The 22,977-nt window shown below is 54.6% G+C and overlaps 2 protein-coding genes across 6 annotated transcripts; one reads left to right on the top strand and one right to left on the bottom strand.

Moving 5' to 3' along the window:
• Nucleotides 1–1,643: 1,643 nt before the first annotated feature.
• On the top strand, nt 1,644–12,229 carry LOC136163035 (fumarylacetoacetate hydrolase domain-containing protein 2). 2 transcript variants are annotated; one of them, XM_065927460.1, is made up of 8 exons: nt 1,644–1,796; nt 4,711–4,961; nt 6,286–6,502; nt 10,095–10,154; nt 10,353–10,515; nt 11,596–11,704; nt 11,815–11,902; nt 12,024–12,229. In XM_065927460.1, the coding sequence occupies exons 2-8, from the start codon at nt 4,717–4,719 to the stop codon at nt 12,084–12,086; spliced, it is 945 nt and encodes a 314-aa protein (XP_065783532.1). In that variant the 5' UTR covers nt 1,644–1,796; nt 4,711–4,716; the 3' UTR covers nt 12,087–12,229. The 2 variants fall into 2 exon arrangements, with proteins under 2 accessions (XP_065783532.1, XP_065783533.1); XM_065927461.1 differs by lacking the exon at nt 1,644–1,796 and adding an exon at nt 2,586–2,606.
• A 187-nt stretch (nt 12,230–12,416) lies between these two features.
• GPAT2 (glycerol-3-phosphate acyltransferase 2, mitochondrial) lies at nt 12,417–22,694 on the bottom strand. 4 transcript variants are annotated; one of them, XM_065927456.1, is made up of 21 exons: nt 22,632–22,694; nt 22,390–22,503; nt 21,494–21,567; nt 20,986–21,090; nt 20,631–20,759; nt 18,199–18,298; nt 17,698–17,831; nt 17,291–17,390; nt 16,977–17,189; nt 16,530–16,649; nt 16,280–16,362; nt 15,823–15,941; nt 14,926–14,996; nt 14,595–14,853; nt 14,360–14,508; nt 14,121–14,198; nt 13,587–13,718; nt 13,386–13,506; nt 13,220–13,285; nt 12,938–12,993; nt 12,417–12,608 (listed from the first exon to the last, which is right to left on the bottom strand). In XM_065927456.1, the coding sequence occupies exons 1-21, from the start codon at nt 22,692–22,694 to the stop codon at nt 12,492–12,494; spliced, it is 2,403 nt and encodes an 800-aa protein (XP_065783528.1). In that variant the 3' UTR covers nt 12,417–12,491. The 4 variants fall into 4 exon arrangements, with proteins under 4 accessions (XP_065783528.1, XP_065783529.1, XP_065783530.1 ...); XM_065927457.1 differs by having other exon boundaries at nt 14,595–14,835; XM_065927458.1 differs by lacking the exon at nt 16,977–17,189.
• Between the last annotated feature and the right edge of the window lie 283 nt (nt 22,695–22,977).

Genomic DNA, 22,977 nt, shown 5'->3' with positions numbered 1-22,977 from the left:
GATTCCCCTTTTGAACAGTGTCCTTTCCTTTTTTGTAGATTCACATGCACAGGGCCAAAGGAACAACTCCATGTTTTCTAAAAGACCTAGAGAACATTAGTCTCTTCTCTTCCCCTTTGTGTCGGTCATTTTGGCAAATTACCAGAAGATGGAGGCACCAGCCCAAAAGCTAGTGCTGTTTTCAAATTCACCAATCTTCTTTTCTGCAACATTGACTCTGCCTTGTAGGGTATTTTTCATCTCAGACAATGCAGTTTACATTAGTAGAAGTTTGGTTTGAGTTTTTTTTTAAATCTTCCCTTTCTCTACTTAACTTTTGAAGTTATGAGTTCTCTTGTCTCACTGTTTCTCTTCCATCTCTCTTGCTCATCCTAACATGGTGGGTCTCCTGACTGGGGTTATGCTAGGCTCTCTTTAGCACATCCCCCACCCATGACACTCACCCGCCATGTTCCATTTATATGGGCTGCTGTCCACGGGGTCACACAGAGTCGGACACGACTGAAGCGACTTAGCATGCATGCATGCTGACCTGCATCTTCAAGCCAGACAACAGCTGAAGCTCCAGACCCATGCAGAGCCCCCTTTAATAACCTACAGACACATTAAATACAACCCACCCAAAACTGAGCTCACCATTCTCTCCCCAGACACATTGCTTTCCTGGAACCTGTGTCTTGGTGAATGGCACTGCCATCTACCAGGCCAAAGACCTAGGAGTCAGCCTACACTTCTTTCCCCCTTAATCCCACCTCCTGTCATCATTGAGGGCTGTCAGTTCTGCTTTCTAAACATCTCAGGACTTTCACCATCTCTGCCGCACACCAAACCACTGCTCTCAGCTGCATCCCTCTTACCCAGACAGCTTTCCTTGCAGGAGTGGCCTGAACAAAACTTCTCAAATGCAACCCACTCCCTCTGAGGACATTCCAGTGGCCTCCTGTGAGATTAGCTAAGGCTCAAACTCCTTCCTAGGGCAAATAAAACCCTTGATGGTCTGCTCCTTGATTAAGTGTTGGGACTCTAGCCCAGACCTCCTCCTATGTCTTCATATTTCAGAGGCCTGGAAAGTAAGATTGTTTAATTAAACCACCTCTCCACTAGAATACCTGTTTTCTAATCACGGAGGTTATTGCCTCCCACTACCCTTTGTGCAGCCCATACGAAGGCAGGGCTGTAAAAAGGCTGCACTTGGGGTCAATATGACATCTTGAGTAAAACACTTCCGGCCTCAGGTTGCCCAGATGTAAAATGGGTACAAACATCCCTCCTCTCTTCACAGACCTGGCACAATGGAAATGCTTGTCTTTGTCAACCAGCGCGCCATAATTTGGTCTCCACCGCGTTTTGCTCAAAGATCAGAACAGGGCCTGGTCCCGATACAGGGCCTCAGGCGGGCCCAGGGAGCAAAATCTCAGGAAGCACCCACTTTCAAGTTCGTGCAAGCGCAAGGCGTCCCGAGAGCGAGTGCCTCCGGAAATGTGCCCGGCGTAGAGTCTGAGCCAGCAGGCCTGCACCGTCAACTAAGAGACCAACTACCCTTCAGCGCTGGGCCCGCCCCCTCCGCAACGTGCTTCCGGCACCGAACTAGACGCCCTACTATTGGCCGTTGTCCCCGTGACGTCAAGAGCGCGCGCCCGCCTCCGCTGACGTCTTATTTAGGGGAGCCCCTCGGCTCACCCCCTTGTTAGAACTCTAGGCTGGTAGCTGTCTCTCAAGCTCAGTACCTGCGCTCAGCCGCCGGGTGATCGTGGTCTCGGGCCCGCGAGTCCTACCCCGACAGCGAAGAGCGCCAGGTAGGTTAGATCTGGGCCAGATGGCGGGGCGCGCCGGGCCTCCGCCTCCCTCCTGGCCTCCCGGGATGGACAGGACTGAACGCTGCTGCCCCGCCTCTCCGACCACTCTCACGGGATGGGCGGGCCCTTCTGAGCGCCCACCGAGTGCAGGGGAGCCACACAGGGGCGCAGACGAGTGGATAGTGGCACGCGATCCCGGGCGCAAACCTTCGTCTCGCAGGCTTATGACACCTGCGCCGCCCCAGGTCCCAGCCTTTTTGCTTAAGGACCCTTTTCCGGAGCTGGATTGAGCTCAGGCACTGTAGCTCGCTGATTCCCGCAGAAGCAGCGGGGCCACTTTCAGGTGCCGTGGCTGGTGACTTCACCTTAAGCCTCAACTCCCCTTCTGTGAAATGAGGCGCTCTGCCTGGAGGGATTGCTATAGGACGAAATAAGAACCTGCAAGGGTCTGTCACGTGGGAAGGTCAGCCTGTGGTTATCTGGGAGAGCAGGTAACCAGCCCTCTAGTAGCCAGCAGATCAAATTTCCCGGAGCATGGCTGACGGCTTGCAGGGAGTCCCTGAGCCTCCAAATCTCCTGTTGAAGGTTCCTATTTCTCATCAATACCCCTGGGCTAAAGTGTCCCACGCTTAACACCCTGAGGACACCAGGACACGTTAACCCAAATCAAGAACTCCAGTGTCGCCTGGACCTGGATTCAAGTCCCAGCACTTTACTGTAGACTTTTTATCTGTGAAATGGGACCAACAGACCCTACCTTCCACAGTTGTCAGGAGAATTAAATCAGACATTGCAGGTAAAGCACCCAAGGTAAGACCTGGCATTCAGTGGGATCTGTTTAATCTTAGTGTGTGAAGTATCTGAGTGCTAACACTGTAGCTTGAACAGCCCTTGCCCGTGGCATGGTTGGTGCTTGTGTAAGGTAGGAAGGTAGGAGGTTTTAAACTCCTGGTTTTCTGGTTAAACTCCTCAGCCAGCACAGTGAGCAACCAGAAGTGATCTGGATCGAATCAGTCTTTAACTTATCAAGGCAGATGGAACCATCGGAGAACCAGGAGTCTGGGATTACCTCCAAGTGCCTGAGCATAATGCATGCTAAATCGCTTCAGTTGTATCTGACTCTTTGTGACCCCATGGGCTGTAGCCCACCAGGCTCCTCTGTCCATAGGATTCTCCAGGCAAGAATGCTGGAGTGGGTTGCCATGCCTTCCTCCAGGAGATCTTGCTGACCCAGGGACTGAACCCATGTCTCTTTCGCCCCCTGCATTTGCAGGTGGGTTCTTGACTCGGGCACCACCTGGGAAGCCCGAGCATAAAGGGCTACTTTTAAAAGCAAGGAACCATGAAGAGGAGGGACTTTTGGAACTGAGGCCAGACTTAGAAACAAAAAAAGAAGAGAATGGGTTTTGTCTTTGAGTGGAGCCTCGAACTCAAGATGGGACCTGAGCCTTGTTGATACTTTGTCAGTGATTTGAGGAGGGATAGCACCTCCTCTTGAGATCAATGATCACCAAGCTTTCCCAAGTAGTGAAAAGTCAAGCCCCTGCTCCGACATTCCTTCTTTCAGCTGAGACTAGCTGAGAGCCTGCTGTGTGGCAGGCACAGTACTAGGCGCCGTGCACCCAGTAGTGAGAGAGACAGTCATGGCCCAGAAACCCAGAGAGGAGAGCGCCCCCGTCAGGCTTAGCCCTGAACCCTCTGCAGCGTCTCCCCAGGCAGCCTGTGCTCTCGCCCATGCGTGCATGCTTAGTTGCTCAGTCATATCCAGCTCTTTGTGACCCCCGGGACTGTAGCCTGCCAGGCTCCTCTGGCCATGGGATTTCCCAGGCAAGAATACTGAAGCGGGTTGCTATTTCCTATTCTAGGGGATTTTCCTGACTCAGGAATCAAACCTGTGTCTCTTGCATCTCCTGCATTGGCAGGCGGGTTCTTTACCATAGCACCATCTGGGAAGCCCACATAGGAGGGTAACAGGATCAAATTGGCATTTAAAAAAATGACTTCTGTCAACTTGTCTTTGAGTGGAGCCTGTTTCATTTAATGAATTCCTAGTCCTGTTCATCTTAGCCTAGCCCACACTTCCTTAAGAAACTCGACAAAGGCAGGGCCCTCAATCTTCCCAGCTGCTGTTGCTGCTGCTGCTAAGTCGTGTCCGACTCTGTGCGACCCCATAGACGGCTGCCCACCAGGCTCCGCCATTCCTGGAATTCTCCAGGCAAGAACACTGGAGTGGGTTGCCATTTCCTTCTCCAATGCATGAAAGTGAAAAGTGAAAGTGAAGTCGCTCAGTCTCGTCCGACTGTTCGTGACCCCATGGACTGCAGCCTACCAGGCTCCTCTGTCCATGAGATTTTCCAGGCAAGAGTACTGGAGTGGGGTGCCACTGCCTTCTCCGAATCTTCCCAGCAATGGTCTCAGTGACTGAACCCTACTTAACCACATCAGTTGTTAACATCAGTCTTCCCTGCAGGCAGGACAGCAGGGCTGAGCGTGTCTGGCCTGCATCGTTTGCCCAGTGCCTCAGTGGTGCAGGTACAGCCCAAGCTGTCAGGAAGCACCGGTTGAAGGAAGATGGGACCTAGCTCAGTGGCTGGCATGAAGTAGTTGCTTCTCTAGAAGTGTTTCATTGTCGTTGTTCAGTTGCTAAGTCGTGTCTGACTCTGAGACCCCATGAGCTGCAGCATGCCAGGCTTCCCGGTCCTTCACTGTCTCAGTGTTTCATTAGAGGCATAGAATTGAGCAAAACTTGACCTTATATACGTGGTGAAATAACTTAAAATCTGGACCGCTTCCCATGCCGTGTGCCAGGAAAGGCCAATGGGGCAAAAAGCCTTGGGCTGCAGCTCGAGGAGCTTTGGGAACCCCAGCGATGGTTTCAGGCCCTCTGTCCTCGGGACCCACTTTCTCCCCATAGGAGCTGATGCTGGGGTCTGGTGGAAGGAGGTTGCTCACGACTGTGCTGCAGGTGCAGAGGTGGCCCTTTCAGCCCTCCAGAGATATGAGATTGGTGCAGTTCCAGGCACCCCACCTAACGGGACCCCATCTGGGCCTGGAGTCGGGGAATGGCGGGGGTGTCATCAACCTCAACGCCTTTGAGCCCACACTGCCCAGGACGATGGTGGAGTTCCTGGAGCAGGGAGAAGCCACTCTGTCAGTGGTGAAAAGGTAAGTCAGCAGGCAGCATGGCCCTGCCCTAGCTGCCCCATTTTCCCCTCCCGCCTCACCACCCAAACCCTGCCCTGGGAAACAGAACCAGGGTAGTTCTTTTGCAAGGGATCAGGGTAATGCAGGCTTCCTTTCTCTGAACAAAGAGCCTTAGGAGTCTTGTGTGACAGTAGGCTCAGTTTACAGGGGGTGCCCCAGGGAGGATGACTGACCTTCCCTGGGCCACACACTTGGTGAGGGGGCCAGGATTCTACTCTGTCCGACTGCCTTCCCTAGGGGGTTAAGGCCTGCTTGCCTGAGGGGCTGGAACCTGAGATCCTAAGAGGGGAGAGGACTGCAAAGATGTTCTTAAAGATGGTTCTTGGGTTTGAGTTGGATTAGGTAGGTGCCTCCCTGAACCCAGGAGCCCTATGGTATCTGGTCTAAAGATGCTGACACACAGTAAATTAAAAACCACTCTGAGACATCATTTTCACCTGTTAAGCTGATATAAATACAGATGTTTGACAACACACAGTGTTGGTAACGGTATTTTCCCCCTACTTTCATATTCTTGCAAGATTAGAAACTCCTTCCATGTCCCTTATTAGAGAATTGGGTGCATCTACTGTGCAGTAATATACAACCATACAAAAAAGAGGAAGCTAATAGACTTTATATGTTAAGATCTCTAAAATACATATTTTTTAAAAGGCGTATATATAACGTGCTGTCATTGGCATAAAAAAGATGGGAGAAGAGATTACACAGAGTGACTGTGAAGATCTATCCAGGTCATAGCACTTGTCTGTGGGGAGGGAGTGGGGTGCCTAGGAGAAGGGGAGGAAGACAGAGCTTTCTTTTATCCCCATTTGCACCCTTTGAATTCACTTACATGGAAATTATTTTGTATTTCTGAATTATGTAATTCCGTATTATGTTGTTGTTTAGTCGCTAAGTAGTATCAGACTCTTTGTGACCCCACAAACTGTAGGTCGCCAGGCCCCTCTGACCATGGGATTCTCTAGGCAAGAATACTGGAGTGGGTTACCATTCCCTTCTCCAGGGGACCTTCCCAACCCAGGGACTGAACCCTCATCTCCTGCATTGGCAGGTGGATTCTTTACCACTGGGCCACCTGAGAAAGCCCATATTACCTAATGGGGGAGAGGAAGTCAACACTGGATGAACATAAACAGTACTCTCATATCAAGGGGCAATAGCTGGGCTTGATTTTCAATGCTGACTCTGATGGTTGCTCTAGAAAGTATGTTTTAAAAAGCAAAGCTTGGTAGCAGCTGCAGGGTCTCCCCAGCAGGCCCCTCTCCTGTTCTGGTCTTTGCAGAGCACTGGCCACCCACTTGCCAGTCCTCCCACGGGCAGAGGTGACGCTCCTGGCCCCAGTCACTCGGCCAGACAAGGTGGTGTGCGTGGGCATGAACTATGCGGACCACTGCAGAGAACAGAACGTGCCTGTGCCCAAGGAGCCCATCATCTTCAGCAAGTTCGCTAGCGCCATCGTGGGGCCCTACGATGACATCATCCTTCCGCCCGAGAGCCAGGTGGGTGCCTACCCCCCATTCCCCCACCCCAGGCACTGGGGCCCATCACACAGGTGCTCAGCGTCCCGCCTAAGGGAACCACCTGTTGCTCAGTAGTGCATTAAACAGAAACTCCAGGGTATTATACAGTGATAAGACAGCTCCTGGGGGAACAAAAGACATTAATTGTTTTTCTGTTTGATTATAAAAGTAATATACTTGCTTCATAGAAAATAAATAAAATATGTAAAGAAATTACATAAATTTCATAATTTTCAAATTTCAAAAGTACATAAATACATAAAGAAATGAAAAGCTACACATGTCCCCACTGTGCAGGGCTTGCAACATTCATGTTCTACTGTATGTCTTCCCAGAATTTTTTTTTCCTTTTGAACTTGTTTTGGGGGAATAGCCAATGAACCATGTTGTGATAGTTTCAGATGAACAGCAGAGGGACTCAGCCATATATATACATGTATCCATTCTCTTCCAAACGCCCCTCCCATCCAGGCTGCCACATGACATTGAACAGAGTTCCATGTGCTATACAAAAGGTCCAACCTTGTTGGTTATCCATTTTAAATACAGCAGTGTGCACATGTTCATCCCAAACTCCCTAGCTATCCCTTCCCCCCTGCCCCAGCAACCATAAGTTCATTCTAGCCAGTGAGTCTGTTTTGTAAGTTCATTTGTATCACTTCTTTTTAGATTCCACATATAATTCCCAGGGTTTTTCTATTCCTGTTTCTGTTTATACTGTACATGTGCCTACCATTTACTTAAGCTCTCTATATCAAGAACAGTTTTCATGCCATTAAATATTCTTCCCTGACGTTTTTTAGGTTACTGCTTAGTTTTCTGTTGAATCAGTGGCCATAATTTATTCAGTAGTCCTCATATTGCTAAATAGGTTGTTTGCAGTTTTTAGCTTTTATAATGTTGCAGTGAATATCCTTATAGAAGATACTTTGCCCATCCATGAATGTGTGATTATTTCCTTTAAATTAACTCTTAGAATGTGAATGTCTTTATCAGGGTATAGGCAGGGTTTCAAAAATTAGCCAGAGTGACCTTCGGCTGCAAAAGCAGTTTACATATCCACGAGCAGTGTATGTACCCTTACTAGTACTTTAAAATTTTTAGTTTAGAAATACTTTGAAAATTATAGAAAAGTTGGGGGGAAAAATGCAGTGACTACCCAGCGTCTTTACCTGGATTCACAGTGTACATTTTGCTGTATTTGCTCTTCTCTCCCTCTCTCCCTCCCTCCCTCCCCGCCCTGTTTTCCCACGTCTCAACTTCCTTTCCTTCCCTCATGTCCCACAGGCGCACACACACTTTTTTAAGGGGGGTTAGTAGAAAGAACTTTACAAAGTAAATTATAGACATTAAGACAGTTCACTCATAATTGCAAGTCATGTAGGAGAGCAGTCCTCCTCTGGGTTTCCTTACCCTCCTGCTCTCCACCCAGGTGCCCCTTCCTGGGAAAGTCTGTTGCTTTGTCAGCAAAAAAAAAAAGTTCACTCATAAAAACTTCAGCATACATCTCCTGAAAATAAGGACAATGTCCTACATGACCATAATACCATTAGCACAACTAAGAAAGTTAATATTAACCATATCTAAGTTAATATTAACCAGTCCAATTGGGAATATTAGCAGTTGCCTCCAAAGGTGACTTTTAATTTGGGTCCTATTTTGTTTTTTGGTGTTGGTCCAGGATCAATCAGGGTCACACGTTGTACTGGGTTATATCTCTTAGTGCCTTTTGTCCAGAACAGGGATTCACAGACTTTTTCTCAAAGGGCCAGTTAACAGTAAGTGTTAGGCTTTGAGCAGCAAGTAGTGTCTGTAGTAACAGTTCAGCTTTGCCACTGTTGTGTGAAAGCAGCCTGGCTGGTCCATGAAGGAACATGACTGTGTCCCAGAAAAACTTTATTTACAGGAACAGAGACAGCAAACAAGCAAGGATTAGGCCTGTGGGCCACAGCTTGCTGACCCCTGATCTCAAGCAGTTTTTCTCCCTACCTTTTTTATCTGTCATGACAGACTTTTTGAAGAAATCAGGCACATTGTCTCATAGCATGTCTCACACTCTGGATTTGTCTGGTTGGTCCATCATGATTAGATTCAGGTTAAACATTTTTGTCAAGTTCTACACAGGTTAATCTGCTCAGGCTGCTGTCACAAAATACTGCAGAATGGATGACTTATAAAACAAGACATTGAGTTCCTGAAATTCTAGAGGCTGGGAAATCCAAGATCAAGGTACCAATAGATTAGGACCCACTTTCTGGTCCACAGATGACTGCCTCTTCACTGTGTCCTTGGAGTGAGCTCTCTAACATCTCTTTTTATAAGGGCACTAGCCTCTTCATGGGGGCTCTGCCATCATGACCTAATCATCTCTCATACCATCACACTGGGGTTTAGGTTGCGGTAGATGAGCTGGGGGATGGGGAGGGACCCTGACATTGTCTGTAGCAGCAGGTGCGCACTTGTATCACATCCAGTGTCAGCTGGTCCTTCGTTTCCTTGATGCTCACATGACCTCTCCATGGTAAAGGTACATTTCACTATGGAAACGAGTAAACAGTCTGCATAGGAGTCACTGAAACCACGTGACTATCTTATTTGCCCCACAAGTTCTCTTCCAGGGATCATCTGGTCATCCTTCCCTGAACCCATTACTGCAGTAAGGGTTAGAAAAAGCTGACTTTTTTCCTCTGTCATGCCTTCTACTTTGATTAGCTAGTATTCTGTGGAGAAACACTGCTTGGTTTTTTGTTTTACCCCTGTCCCTTTATCACTGTAAATTCCTGATTTTTACTTTTATCCAATATGTCATAGTCCCTAGTCCATCATTTACATTGTTTCTGACACTCAGAGGATCTCAATTTGGTTAGGGGGAGGCTTCCGGATGGCCCCCACCCGCGTCACTCTCTGAGCACTTCCTTCCTATGGTCAAGCAGTTCCAGGCTTGTCTCCTACTCTCGTCACCAACAGGGACTTGGCCCTTTCCCCAAGAAATCCAGTTCTTTTTTGTGTTCATGGTTGTTACTGTTAGAATAGTCAATTTGCACGGCTAACTTGTATCTAGTTTATATTTGCACTTTGCTAATTATGGAACGAGCTGAGCATGTTTTCCTTTTTGTGGTCGTGTGTATATATTTTTGTAAACTGCTTATTCAAGACTTTGGCGCACATTTATTTTGGCATGTTGATCTTGTTATTATTTAAGTGAGTTAGTGCATTAAAGCACTTAGAATAGTGCCTGGCAAACAAGTAGGGTTAGCTATTGTTATTCGGTATTTATCCTTTTTTGGAAGTATCAAGAGCGATTTTGGTAAAACTCCCTCCCCAGAAAAACATTGCTCTTCCACAGTCCCTGGAGTCACTCTGCCTGCCTGCAGCGGTGCTGCCTCCACTGCCCGAAGTCTGTGGTCCACACGTGACACCTCCCCTGCGGGGCCTACCCTAGGGCTGCGGTCTCCCACGTTCGGGCCGGCAGCCACCCCACCGTTAAGAGGCCTGGCCCTGTGGCAGGAGCCCCTCAGTGGTATAGCGGAGCCCAGGGCCAGGCAGCTCACTGCCCCTTCCCGCCCTGCAGGAGGTGGACTGGGAGGTGGAGCTGGCCGTGGTCATTGGGAAGAGAGGCAAGCGCATCAAGGTGAGGGGGAGGGCCAGCTACCCTGGCACTGGGGAGTGGTTGGCAGCTACCCGCCCCTGACATGGCCTTGCCCCTCACCCACCACCACCTCAGCTGTCTGCAGCCCTAACATGGGATCGAGGCTTTGAGACCCTTTGTGACCGGGCTTGGTGTCACCATGAGCTAAGCTCCCATCTGGCCAAACCCCCTGCCCCACAGGCTGCAGATGCCATGGCCCATGTGGCTGGCTTCACTGTGGCACACGACGTGAGTGCCCGTGACTGGCAGGTGAAACGCAATGGAAAGCAGTGGCTGCTGGGGAAAACCTTTGACACCTTCTGCCCTCTGGGCCCTGCCTTGGTGACCAAGGACAGTGTGGCAGGTAGGTGCCTCCTGCCCGCTTGGTGACTCCTCTCCTTGCTCTTGCATGGATGCATCAGCAAAGCCGCTTTCCAGAAGGGGAGTGAGGGGCGTGGCCGGCCGAGGGCCCCATCCCCGGCTGCCCTCTGGTTGACTGTTGGATTAGAGCGGATCTCTCCACCTGGGCCGAGTGCTCCACCAGCCTCCCTCCCGCCCCTCACCGTAGAGGCCTACAGCAGCAGAGGCGGGGACTCCGCACTCGTGACATATGCAGTACAGGGGCCAGGGCTCTCTCCTGACGCCTGGATCAGGCTTCCTCTGGCTGCACCATATGGGAGGCCTTACGTCGGAAGGAAGCAGGGCTGGCCTTGGAGCATCGCAGAGAACAGCTGTTCCCGAGCCCCCGGCCCTTTCTTTAATAAAGGAGGTGGGCGCTAACCCCCGGGGCCGCACCCAGCCGGCGTGCAACCAAGTGGCAGCAGCGCAGCTGCAAGCAGCAAGGGCACAGTGAGAGCCCGGAGAAAAGACAGGGGTGAGGGGGACAGCACGGCCACCCGGGCGGGGCCTGTCCGTGAAAATCAGCCTCACAGCGCCCCTTGCAGTCAGTCATCACTGAAGGTAAACTGGGTTCCTGGGGGCGTGCCTGTGGACGTGTGAGCCACCAGAAAGTCAGGATGAAAGTGCTGGTGATGCAGGACGCTGTTAGAGGTGAGCCGGCAGGTGCAGGGGTCGTCACTACTGCTCACGCTGTTACCCTGCTGCTTTGGAACACGCAGTCAGCCTCTGCTGCAGATAGAATCTGGTTTTTAAGGCAAAACCCAGCCACTGTTCTCTGCCCCTTGAGTCTGGAACATTCCCTCATTAACCCATCCACTGACCGCTGGTGGGCACTGTGCTGGGTGGTGGGCACAGGGAGGCCTGGGCAGGCCAGAGTCCACACAGACTCCAGGGTGGGAGCGCCAGGAGCAGGCACAGGGAGCCCAGCAGACAAGCCTCTCACCTGGCAAGTTACAAGACCACCCTGTGCTTTCGTTTCCTGATTGTCAGGAGGGCTTTGAGGGTCAGAAGGGAGAATCCCAAATGTGTTGTTTTTGCATTTCAGATCCACACAACCTGAAGATCTGCTGCCGAGTGAATGGGGAAGTGATGCAGAGTAGCAACACCAACCAGATGGTGTTTAAGACAGAAGAGCTGATAGCCTGGGTCTCTCGGTAAGTGGGATAGAGCCTGGCCCCAAACAGCCACCTGGGGGCTTTACTGAGCCCCCATGCCAGGCTGTGGCACCTCAGCCCCTAACCTCACCTGGCCCTTCTGCCTGTAGGTTCGTCACTCTTTACCCAGGGGACATCATCCTGACCGGGACGCCCCCAGGAGTGGGGATGTTCAGGAAGCCTCCTGTCTTCCTCAAGGTAGGTTGGCTGAGCGAGGAAAGGCAGAGGCCTGGCAGGGTTGGCTCAGACCCGAGAAACCCAGTCTGTATGTGTGCGCCACGCCTCAGGCCCGACAGCCTCACGGCCCACTCTGTTGCAGAAGGGCGATGAAGTCCAGTGTGAGATTGAAGACCTGGGTGTCATCGTCAACAAGGTGGTGTGATGACTGCTGCTGCAGGCAGAAGGGGCATTTGTTCCCACGGAGCCCAGCATGGCGAGAGGCCCAGTGCCAGCCCCCGAGGCTTCTCTTCAGGTAGAGGGGGAGGCGATGGTGCTCACCTCCTCAATAAACTTCATCTTCCTTTAGGATGTGTTTCAAGGAGTGAGAGGGCATTCTCAAACAGTGGGGAAGGAGGGCAGATACACACACGTGATCACACCAAACACACGGTGCTGAGGCTGGGCAACGAGGACTCATCCAGTCTCTAGTTTATTGCAGCAAAGGATGCAGAAAGCAAGGCACAGTCAAACCGCAAAGATCTGACAGTCCAGCTAATCAGTTTTCTGCTCCAGGGCAGGGCTGTGTTCCAGGGCTGAAGAGTCTTGGCAAGGGCTCCTCCCCACAGTTCTAGCTACAGATGAACTGCCGGATGAACTGTCCCAGCTTTTCCTGGCTCTCCCGGCTGGCAAAGGCCTGGGACAGGTGGAGCACGGGGCCTGTGGGGCCAGGCATCTGCTGCAGCACCTGGGCCACAGAGAAGGGCGCTGAGTGCTCACGTGGGCGCTGGGCCCCTCCCCTGGAAAACTGACCCCTTGAGCCTTAGTGCTTGCGGTCAAATGCTGCCTCTCAAACATCCTGATGCCCCACCTGGGAGCAGGAAGAGCCAGTGGTCAGGGAGACAGAGGTGGGCAGGAAAACTATCCTACCTTCCCCAACTACTGTCCGCACGCCTATTCCTGGGAAACCCTGGGTAAATCCCCGAGTGGGTACAGCCAGCTGCCCTCAGCAGCTCTATCAGGGTATGGGGGTGGGAGGCAGGGGGACAGGAGGATGAGGAGACTGGCCTCTCTCACCCCCAAGTCTCTGAAGGTCCAGATGGCGCTGATGGCAAGATTTGGGTCCGCACACTCTGGATGAAAGAGAAATGGGGGCTGTAGGTGGGGACAGTCCCCTGGCACAGCTTCTCCTCTCTTTAAAGAAGGAACACCCCAAGGAGAGCACTCAAGCTGGACCCAAGGGCCTCCACCCTGCAGCCGGCACTCCCGAACTTGGGCTCTCACTGCCCACTAGGGGGCAGCAGCCACCAGCCACCCTCCCCCTGCCGCCCAGGGCCCGGGCTGGCTGCTGGGACTCACCGAAGAGCCCTTCCTCCTGGGCTGTGGCCTGTAAGAACTGGAACAGCTGCTCCGCGTAGCCGGACTCTGCGAGGGAGAGAGTCTGAGACCTGGGCCCCTGCAGGCAGAGCTCACCCCGCACCGTGTTCAGCCTCTCCTTGGGATGGCCACGCTGTGCAGGGCTCACCAGTATCTGGGAGCTGTCCCCGGTGGAGGAAGGCGGCAGCCTGCGCAAAAGCCTTGAGCACTGGGCTGAGCAGGCGGCAGAGGAAGAGAAAGAAGTCGGGGCAGCGCGACTGCTGGCTGAGCTGGAAGGGGACAGGCCAGGCTGAGGGCGACTCCCACCGCCTCCCCACGGCCCCCTCCCCAGTGGCTTCTCCCAACGCACCCTGAAGTACCGGCCCTCAGCCTCCTCAAAGTCGTCACTGTCACTGTCGGTGAAGTCCCCGCTCAGCTTCCACAGCAGTTTTGCACTCAGACGCTGCCTCCCTGTGTCACAGGCTGGCTGGGAGCCAGGGGTCTGAGGGCCGGGAGAGCCACGGGACCCTGTCAGGCTGGCCAAGGTCCAGTCCTGGCCCCCCCAACGGGGTACATAGCCATCCAGACGCAGACCTGGGGGCCTAGGAGGATGCCCCAGGCCATGAGAGATGGTGACAGCTGCTGAGAGGACATGAGCACCTACCCTCAAGGGCCACAGCCCCTGTGGACAAGAGGTGTGGAGGGCAGGGGGTATGCAGAAGCCCGTCAGTACAGGTACGCACAGGTCCAGTGCAGGTGTGGTTGACAGACCCCAAGGTGGAGTGTGGTGGCGGCAGGACCCAGGCATCTATTCAGCTGGGGCCGGAGCTGCCCTCCCCCACCCCACGGCGGGGAGGAGGAGCCGGGCCCAGGCAGGGGCTCCTGTCCACAGCCCCCTTCCTACCTCCTCAGCCACGAGGAGCCCACACTGGATGAGACGGTCCAGCACCTCCTGACAGTAGCAGTAGGAAGACTGGCAGGGCTGAGGGGCGAAGAGAGGCACCCATGTGACCTCAGGCCAGCTGGGCAGGGCGGCCCAGAGACGCAGCCCGACCAGACCTGCCGCCACAGGGCTCGGGCATGCAGGGCCCTCCGTCCAGGAGGTGAAGCGCAGGACTGAGTCGGCTGCGGGGGAGGTCTCACCTGCAGTAGCAGCAGGTCCTGTGGCAGCAAGTGCAGCAGCAGCAGGATCTGGCAGTACAGCTCCTTCTGGCTCAGCAGCTCGATGCCTTGCAGCTCCCAGGGGCCCTCGGGCGGCACCCTGCCTGCCAGCAGCCCTCGCACAGCACAGGCTGGGGGAGGAGGAGGCAGACATGAGGCGGCGCGCCATGCCCCTCACCCCTGCGCATTCCAGCCACTGCAAGCCCTGGGGACTCACCACCCACAGCCTCGCTCAGGAAGGCGGGCAGCAGCTCGGCGCTCAGGCGTGCCAGTGACGTGAGGCCTGGGCCAGGGCGTGGAACCACCAGCAAGTCCCCCTGCTGGATGCGCAGCAGGGCCACGTGTGGCCGCAGCAGGCTCAGCGTGTGCTGCAGCAGGCACCGCAGCTGCCCTGAGAAGCCCACGTCAAAGCCACGCAGCAACGTCTCCTCTGTCAGCCAGGAGAACTCCCCCAGGAGCTGCGACAGGAAGACGCCCTGGGTGGGCAGAGGGGGACTTAGCCAAGGGCCGTGGCTCCTCCCTCCAGCCCTGAGCACCCCGGGCCCTACCTTCTGGTGCCTGAACAGCAGCAGCGTCGCCATGATGGCCGTGCTCATCACCGCGGAGCTCGCCACGCTGGCTGGAGCCAGGGGTCAGGGATGCTGGTCAGGGGCCGAGGCCCAGCAGCTCCGTCCCCCCATCACTGGGCAAGTCTTCCCAGTCAAGAACACCTCCCTGCCAGCAGCCACACACATACTCCCACACCACTCCATCCTGGGAAGGGCACGGCAGGCCTGGGCCTCGCGTGCCACCCTCCCTGGTGGAGAATTGACATTTATCAAATATATGCCGCAACCCAGGCTGGAGGCTCAGAGACCCTCCCTGCCTCCTGTAGGCCTGTGCTGTGCTTAGTCACTCAGTCGTGTCTGACTCTTTGCAGCTCCATGGACAGTAACCCGCCAGGCTCTTCTGCCTATGGGGATTCTCCAGGCAAGAATACTGGAGTGGGTTGCCATTTCCTTTTCTAGGGGATCTTCTCAACCCAGGGATCTAACCCAGGTCTCCTGTATTGCAGGAAGATTCTTTACCATCTAAGCCACCAGGAAAGCCCTTACTACCCACCAGCCCACAGTCTCTGCCACAGCATAGACACTTGAGAAGATGGTGACAATGCTATTAAGGGCCCCTCTGTTCCAGGTACCTGTTAAGTCCCTGACATACGTCATTCGGTTCAGCCAGTGTCACCTCAAAGTGTGCCCTCACTTAGTGGCTCCACCACGTCCCCCTGGCTGCCCCCTCCTCGGGGGCAAGGGCAGGGTCAGGCGCCAGTCTTCATGTGCCCCAACGAGCCCACGAGAGGGGGCAGATGCAGAAACCCACCCGGAACAGAGGGCCCTGACCCACTGGCCAGCTGGGAGGACACGGTGCTCAGGAGCCTCCCCCGAGGCCAGACCGAGGCCCCTCACCATTCAGGACGTGCCAGCTTAGCCTCCTGACCAGCAGCTGGTCCTCCTGCCTGAGGGCCAGAAGGGGCCCGGTCACAGGTGTCCACTCCTGCTCCTTCTCAGTGTCAGGGACAGCGGTGCTAGGAGAGAGACACAGATCACAGGTGAGGGGACCAAGTGTCAAGACAACCGCGGGGGCGCCCAGAGCCTTCTGAATATAAAGGTGAGGGCGTTTCCATCCCTGCAAGGGGGGCTCATGTACCCTCAGTCCTTTCCAGGCCCGTGTGCCATAACCCACACCCAGCTTACAGGCGGGGCAGGGGCACCTGGATGGTCTGAGAGGACACAGATTAGCTGGGGAGGGAAGGCTGGGGCTGGTGACGTGTCTGTGGTCAGGACAGGAGGGGGTGCCAGCTCACGAGCTGGGGTCTTAGAGCTGCCTCCCTTGCCCAAGACCCTCATATTCCTCTGCCCTTACCACTGGCCCAGCACGATGGGCTGCAGCAGCTGCTCCAGGGTCTGCCTGCTGCCCCAGCAGCTTCTGGCGTTGATGGTGTATTCCTGCCCAGGATAAGGCTCTTAGGTGGTCTGCCCTGGCCCACCTGGAAGCCTACATACAGCCCATCTGAAGTGAGCCAGGCCATCCTTGCAGTGGCCTGAAGGCCAGGCTGCCAGAAGCCCTAGGACAGACCACAGGTACTCCCAGCCTTGCCCAACAGGGCCCACACCTGCAGGGAGAAGGGCTGGGCCAGATGCACACGGACACAGACTCGGCGGCTGCAGCCCCAGCGTCGCAGGCTCCGTAGAACAGCCAGAAGGCCTGTCCACAGCCCCAGGGGGGCCAAAGCCTGCAGGAAGGAGGGAGGCACTGAGGGAGCCGGCGGGCCTGGTGCAGGCCTTCCGTTCCAACCGGTACATGACCGTGACCTCTCCAGGCTCATTTTCTTGTCTATGAAACAGGAAAAATCCTTCCCCAGCAAGGTCTTTTGAGAATGAGATGAGAGGATGACTGTTACAGCCTCGGCGGGTGCCACAGGATAACCACCACAGGGGTGAGGTTCCTTTGCACTCCCCCATTAAGCCCAGCCCCGAGGGGCCTCAGTCACAGGACACAACACTGTGCCTCCTCTCTGGAGATGGTATCCACTTGGGGACCCAGGGCAGGAAGGTCTTACGTGGCATGCATCATGGGATGCCTCTGGAACCAAGTCATAGGTGACAGCCACTGGCACAAGCAGAGCGTCTGGGATGATGCCTGCCTGGACCGCCTGCACCACCAGGCCCAGCCAGGACAGGCCCAGGGCTGATAGCCGAGGCCCCCGAACCCCAGGGGGCTCCTCCAGGAAGATGAGCAGGGGCTGCCTGCTGGCCAGCAGCTGCTCCACAGTCTGGAAGTGGGTGGAGGGAGTCAGGTGTCAAAATCAGAACAGCCAAGGCCCCTGTTCCCTGGCCTAGCCCCATAAACCACCACTAGGGGCGCAGCACTCACCGCGTGGACCACAGCCCTTGCAAGAACCCCCTCAGGGGTGTCCAGGGAGAGGTTGGCCTCTGGGGGCAGAAAAAGCCCGCCGAGTTTCTTCAGCAGAGCTCTGTGGGGCACAGGGCAGAGGAGGGAAGGTGCTCAGGAGATGGGACCAAGCAGGAGGCAAGTGAGAGCCGTGGCTGACTCAGGGCCAGCCTGGGTCCTGCCTCAACACCCTGAGGCCAGGCATGGCCCTAGAGCCCACAGCTGACCCACCCTCTGAGCCCCACAGGCTGGGCTGCACAATGCTCAGAGCAGAGGGCCAGGAAGAGACCCTCTGGGGAGCTGTTAGCAACACCACCTTCCCTCCCCCCACACCTCTATCCCAGTCTGGGGACCTTGCTGCTGTACCTCTAAGGGCATAAGCCTTTTACCTGAGGGTGGGGGAACAGGTGCGGGGGTCCCAAGCCACACGGAGCACGCCCACGCCCTGGGAGAGCAGCACAAAGGGCAGCAGGATGCCATCCAGGACTGACTTGTGGGTAGAGAGGAAGACGAGCGGCGAACCCTGCTCCAGGAGAGCCAGATGGAAGTGCCAAGCCATACCCCCGCCCTGAAGATGCAGGCAGCTGAAACCCAGTGCCTCCAGACCCAGGGCAGTCCCAGAGGGAGGGAGGGTTCAGCTGAGCAGGCTTTCTCTGAGCACATTTCCCAAAAGCGGAGGAGCTCTGTCAACAACTTTTAAGGTAATCCATTGACGTAATGGTTAAGACATGATGAAAAGCCGTTAGAGGAAGCCTCTAGGGAGCAGGACCGTGAGACACGAAGACAAGGTCGTCAAAGAGCAGTGCATTTTTCCCACCCAGCAGACGGGACTGGTCCCGGCTCAGGGCTTGGCCTAGCCCTGTTCCTGTCCCCGTGAGGGCGGGCCTTACCGCCTGGGCGGCCTTGTGGACCATCTTCATCTGGCCCCTGTAAAGCTGCACGTTCAGGAAGAGGCAGTTCAGGAACCGCAGCAGTGCCCAGCTGAACAGCCTGGAGAGCAGTGCCCAGTCTGAGGTATGGGCCCCCCAGAACTCCTCTAAAGCAGGCACTACTACTGTCCTCATTTTACAGAAGAGGAAAGTGAGGTTCAGAGTGGTTGTAGAAGCTGCTGGGTAGGAGAGAAAGCTAAGAAGTGGGGGTGCTGGGACTGGAAGGTGGGCCTGACAGCAGAGCCCACACCTGCAAGGTGCTGATACTTCCCTAGGAAGACGTCATGGGCCAGTTGCCTCAGAGCACGCCTGCGCCCCCATGTATCCCAAAGGAGATCAGAGAACCAAGACTCCCTCTAGGCATAACCAGCCTTGTCTTTGCAAACTGCTGGGGAAAGTGAACTAAAAGGGAAGGGTTAGTAATGTAAGAAGAAAAGGGGACAATGAAGGGGCAAAATCTCTGGGGAGGGGATGTCCAGAAGTCTGATAAGAGGACTGGCTTTAGACAGACAGAAGCATAGACGCAGGCAGCATGGAAATATGGAGGACACGTGGTACGTCCTCATCAGACGGCTTCTGTTTCTCCGTGAAGCGTGAGCAGCACACAGTGAGTCAGTCAGAGAAGCAGCAGTCTAGAGCAGAGCCTTGGAGAGCGCTGTGTGCACCTCTGAGAATCACAAAGGAAATAGGCCTACCCACTGCGTGTGTCTCCAGCAACTTTCGGCCGCTTAGATGCAGAGAAGGCAGGTAGCTGGGCTCAAACACAACTGGGTTGCGCCCAGTGACTCCCTCCCAAGGACACTTTTGTCACCAGGAGCCCTGGAATCTAAGCTAGGCCTGGAGGGCAGGAAAGGTGGGCTGGTGGCTGGTTTAAGGTGCTCAGGTCAAGGGACTGGAAGTCTTGACAAAGCCAAAGAATGGTCACATGGAAGGCTGGTCAAAGGTCGCCAACAACCTCTACTTCCTGTTCCTGTTCACTTGACCTTTCAGCACTTTCAAGACAGCTGAGCCTCACATGTGCTGTACTCTCTCCCTCAGTGACTCACTCCTCCCTGGAGGAGTATCATCTATGTGCTAAAGACCTGCAAATACACATTCTTGGTCTCAACCTGTTTTTTGAGCTCCAGACTCATATATTAATATATAAGCAGCTGCCTCAGTGTCTCCACAGTATGTCAGTTATCAGAAAACTTTTATGTCCAAAACACCTTTTGTGGGCCAAACTCACTCCTCCCCAGGCCTGTCTTCTCATCTCCAACCACATTACCAGGTGCTCAGCCAGACACCCAGTTCACCTGCAACTGCCCCCTTTCCCTCCACTGGTCCCATTCCTACCCTCCTATACATCAGTGAGTCCTGTTAATTTCACTTTGGTTTCTCAATCCATTTTCCCAAGTTCTACTGCCATCCCCATCCCCCATCATCTCACCTGGACTAACCAACCAGCCTCCCCAGAGGACCTGTTCTCTATTCTTGACCTCAGAGGACCTGTTCTCTATTCTTGACCTCAGTTAATCTTGTTGTCATTCTCTGTCTAAAATCTTTCCATTGGTTTTCACTGCATTTACAAATCAAATCCAAACTTCTTCGCTCTACATATCTGCCCCCTTCTACTTCTCGATTTTGTTTCTAGCAACTCACTCCCTCACTTGCCAGCTTCCAACCACATCAGCTTCTTGAGCAAACCTGGCCTTTCCTGCAGCCACAATTCATGCTGTTCCCTCTGGCAGAACTGTTCCCTGACATCCTCACTTCCCCAAGGCTGGCTCGATTCCCCCTCTGTCCCGGGCTTACAGGTCTCTTCCCCGCCTTCAGGTATTCTCAATCCTAGCCCTTGTTCTGTCCTTCTTGCAAGCATGTGCACATCTCCATTTCCCCAGAAGCCTGCTCTGCATCTAAGAGGAGCTCCAACCTGTGCAGGACACATGTGGGAGGAAGCAGGTGTGACAGTGGCAGGTATGTGTGAGTGAGTGGGCAGGCCTACAAGATGGGAGACCACCCATCTCCTCTCTCCACAGGAGCCTGACCTGGGGAAAGGTGGAAGAATAGAGGAGGCACTGAAGTCCAGATCACAACCAGGGGTTCCTGAGATGATCCCCCTAAGCCCCCACCCTCTCAGGACAGATACAACAGCAGGCCAGCAGTGGTGAGAACCTGGACTGGAATCTGGGAGCTGGCTCAGATAAAAGCCCCTCCCCCTTACCCAACTGGTCCCCTGAAGGAGCCAGCTGTTTTCAAAAGTCTTAGTGTCCAGATCAGGGCTCCCTCAGGCTGTCTGGTAAATATACCACCCAGCTCCCCCAGGAGGGGAGTCTAGTCTTTCCCCAAGTCCAGTCAATGCTCTCTCCCCAAGGGCAGAGGCCCCAGCCCAGGGCGCCCTTCGGCAGAGTTACCTGAGCAGGAAGGGGCGGGGCGGGGCCTGGATGTGGCCCAAGATGCGCTGTACCTCTTTCTTCACGTGGCTGGGCACCGGGCCTTCCCCAGCCCCTCCTGGAGCCCTCCCTGAGATGACGTTCCGCACCCTGTGGTGGGGGGTAGGGGTGGTGGTTGCGGTGTGAGGCTGAAGCAGGCCTAAGGTCACTCCCCTCAGCCCCAGCCTCCAGTCTTCACCCTCCATCTTTAAAAAAGGGTCCCTGACCACACTAACACTCTAGAAACCAGTCCTTTCAACCAGCCCCGCCTAGAGCCTTTGTCATCCCTTTAAGGATCCCAGAAGTACCAACCAGATCCCAGTCCCTGCCTCCTCACCCAGTGCTTTCCATGATCTTCTGTGAGGCATCCTGGCAGGGTGGTATGTGCTGCTCCAGTGACCACAAGAAATAGCAGAGCCTCCGAACCAGCCAGCCCCGAAACCTGGGCACAGACCCCACAGCACGGGGTAGATGTCTCAGAGAGCCCCCGAACTAGGGCCCACTGAGGGTATTCCATCAGGAAGGGATCACATCCTAGTCCCGTGGACTGGAAACACCTGAGCTTGGCTTATCGTGAAGCAGGAATAGGAAGCACCTGCCCACCTGTGGCCCATTCCTATACCCTCTCCCCAGGAAACAGGGTACAGGTTCAGGGCTTGAAAGCTCCCAAAAGGAGCTGCAGGAAAACTCCAAGCCTGCCTGTCCCCACCCGTGGGTTTGGAGCAGAGGGTACGGTCCATTCTTGTCCCATCGAAAGAAGAAAATGATACCACAAAGCAGGGCCCCAGCAGCCCTGTACCCAAGGGCCCTGCCCACCACCCCACCCCAACCCCAGCTCTGACTACCTGGTGTTGTCCTCCTTCACCAGGATCACATTGCAGAAGCCGAGGTCCATTATGCTTCTGTGGAAGAGGGACTCCTGCCGGAAAGGGGCAGAGAGCAAGTCCTTGGGGGGCCTTTAAAGTGAAGTCGCTCAGTCGTGTCCAACTCTTTGCGACCCTGTGGACTGTAGCCCACCAGGCTCCTCCGTCCATGGGCTTCTCCAGGCAAGAATACTGGAGTGGGTTGCCATTTCCTTCTTTGGGGGGCCTTTGCAAACCGGTAAAGGAAAGCTCCTGCTCTGTCTTCTGCGGTCTTTACCTGATGGACTATACAGTCTACTGAGAGATGGATTATAGCACTGCAGTTCCCAAAAGATGTCTGACCTCAGATCCTGAAGTTCAGTTAGGAGAGAGGGCTCCATGGTCAAAAGAAAAGGGCTGCATCCTCTACAGAATCACCCTCTTGGAGAGTAGCATATCATTTCTGAGAAGTTCTCTCACCAACAGCAGGGAACATGTAGCCTGGATCTCCACAAGAACACTGAGTCCCATCAGCACCAGCACACAGCATGGACGTACAGAGATCCCCCAAGCATGTGCAAAGTACTCGCTGACTCTGAGTGGACAGTGTCTCTAGGCCCTCCACTCTGAGTGCAGGCATGCTCAGACCCCAGCCCTCTGGCATCTCAGATCCCTCTGTACCTCCCCACCCAACTCTCCCAGGCCTGGGAGGCAGAAGCCAGGAGCCAGGCCCAAACCAACAACCAACAAACACTAGCGCACCCATTCCCCTGAAAGACAACGGGCGCAGGGAAGGGCTGGGCTTGGAAGAATAAAGGAAGCTGCTTCCCAGGGCTGAGGCAGCTGTGGCTCCCAGAACCAAGCTTCCCAAGGTAGGGCCTGGCTTGACCGTCACTTACCCAGCTCTTAGGGGTACAGGTCTGGCAGCAGCGACCCACAAAGGGGCGGTATTTCCCCAAGAATGGGGTGACAGCCTCCAGCTTCATCCCAAAGCCTGAGGACCACAGGCTGGTCTGGAAAAGGGTCACAGGGAGAGATGAGAGGGCTCAAAGTCCTTGACAGAGGGAGGTGGGCTCCAGGAATGAGGGGCACAGGACGGGAGGCAGGAGGGTAGAGAGTGTTCTGGGAATGGGAGCGCTACCTCCCGACCATCCTGGCTGCTTCTCTGCTGAGTCTGGAATCTGGCTTCTGCCATGGTGTTCATGGGGGTCTACAGCATCTGGGAACCAGCCACCTCTGTGCCCCTCCTCTCTCTCCAGAAGAACCTGACCTGGGAAGAGGAAACAGGATGGAGGGGGTACTGGAATCTGGGCCATAACCAGAGGTTACTGGAGTGACCCCCACGCCCCCACCCCAAAACAGACAAACAATATGCAAGCCAACAGTCGTTTGATCCAGGGCTGGAATCTGGGGGCTGGCTCAGATCAAAGCCTTTCCCCTCAATGCCCAACCGATCCCACCAAGCAGCCAGCTACCCTCAAAAGATC

This window comes from Muntiacus reevesi, chromosome 3, assembly GCF_963930625.1.
Source record: "Muntiacus reevesi chromosome 3, mMunRee1.1, whole genome shotgun sequence".
Classification (NCBI taxonomy): Eukaryota; Metazoa; Chordata; class Mammalia; order Artiodactyla; family Cervidae; genus Muntiacus; species Muntiacus reevesi.
This window is presented reverse-complemented; position numbering and strand designations above follow the sequence as displayed.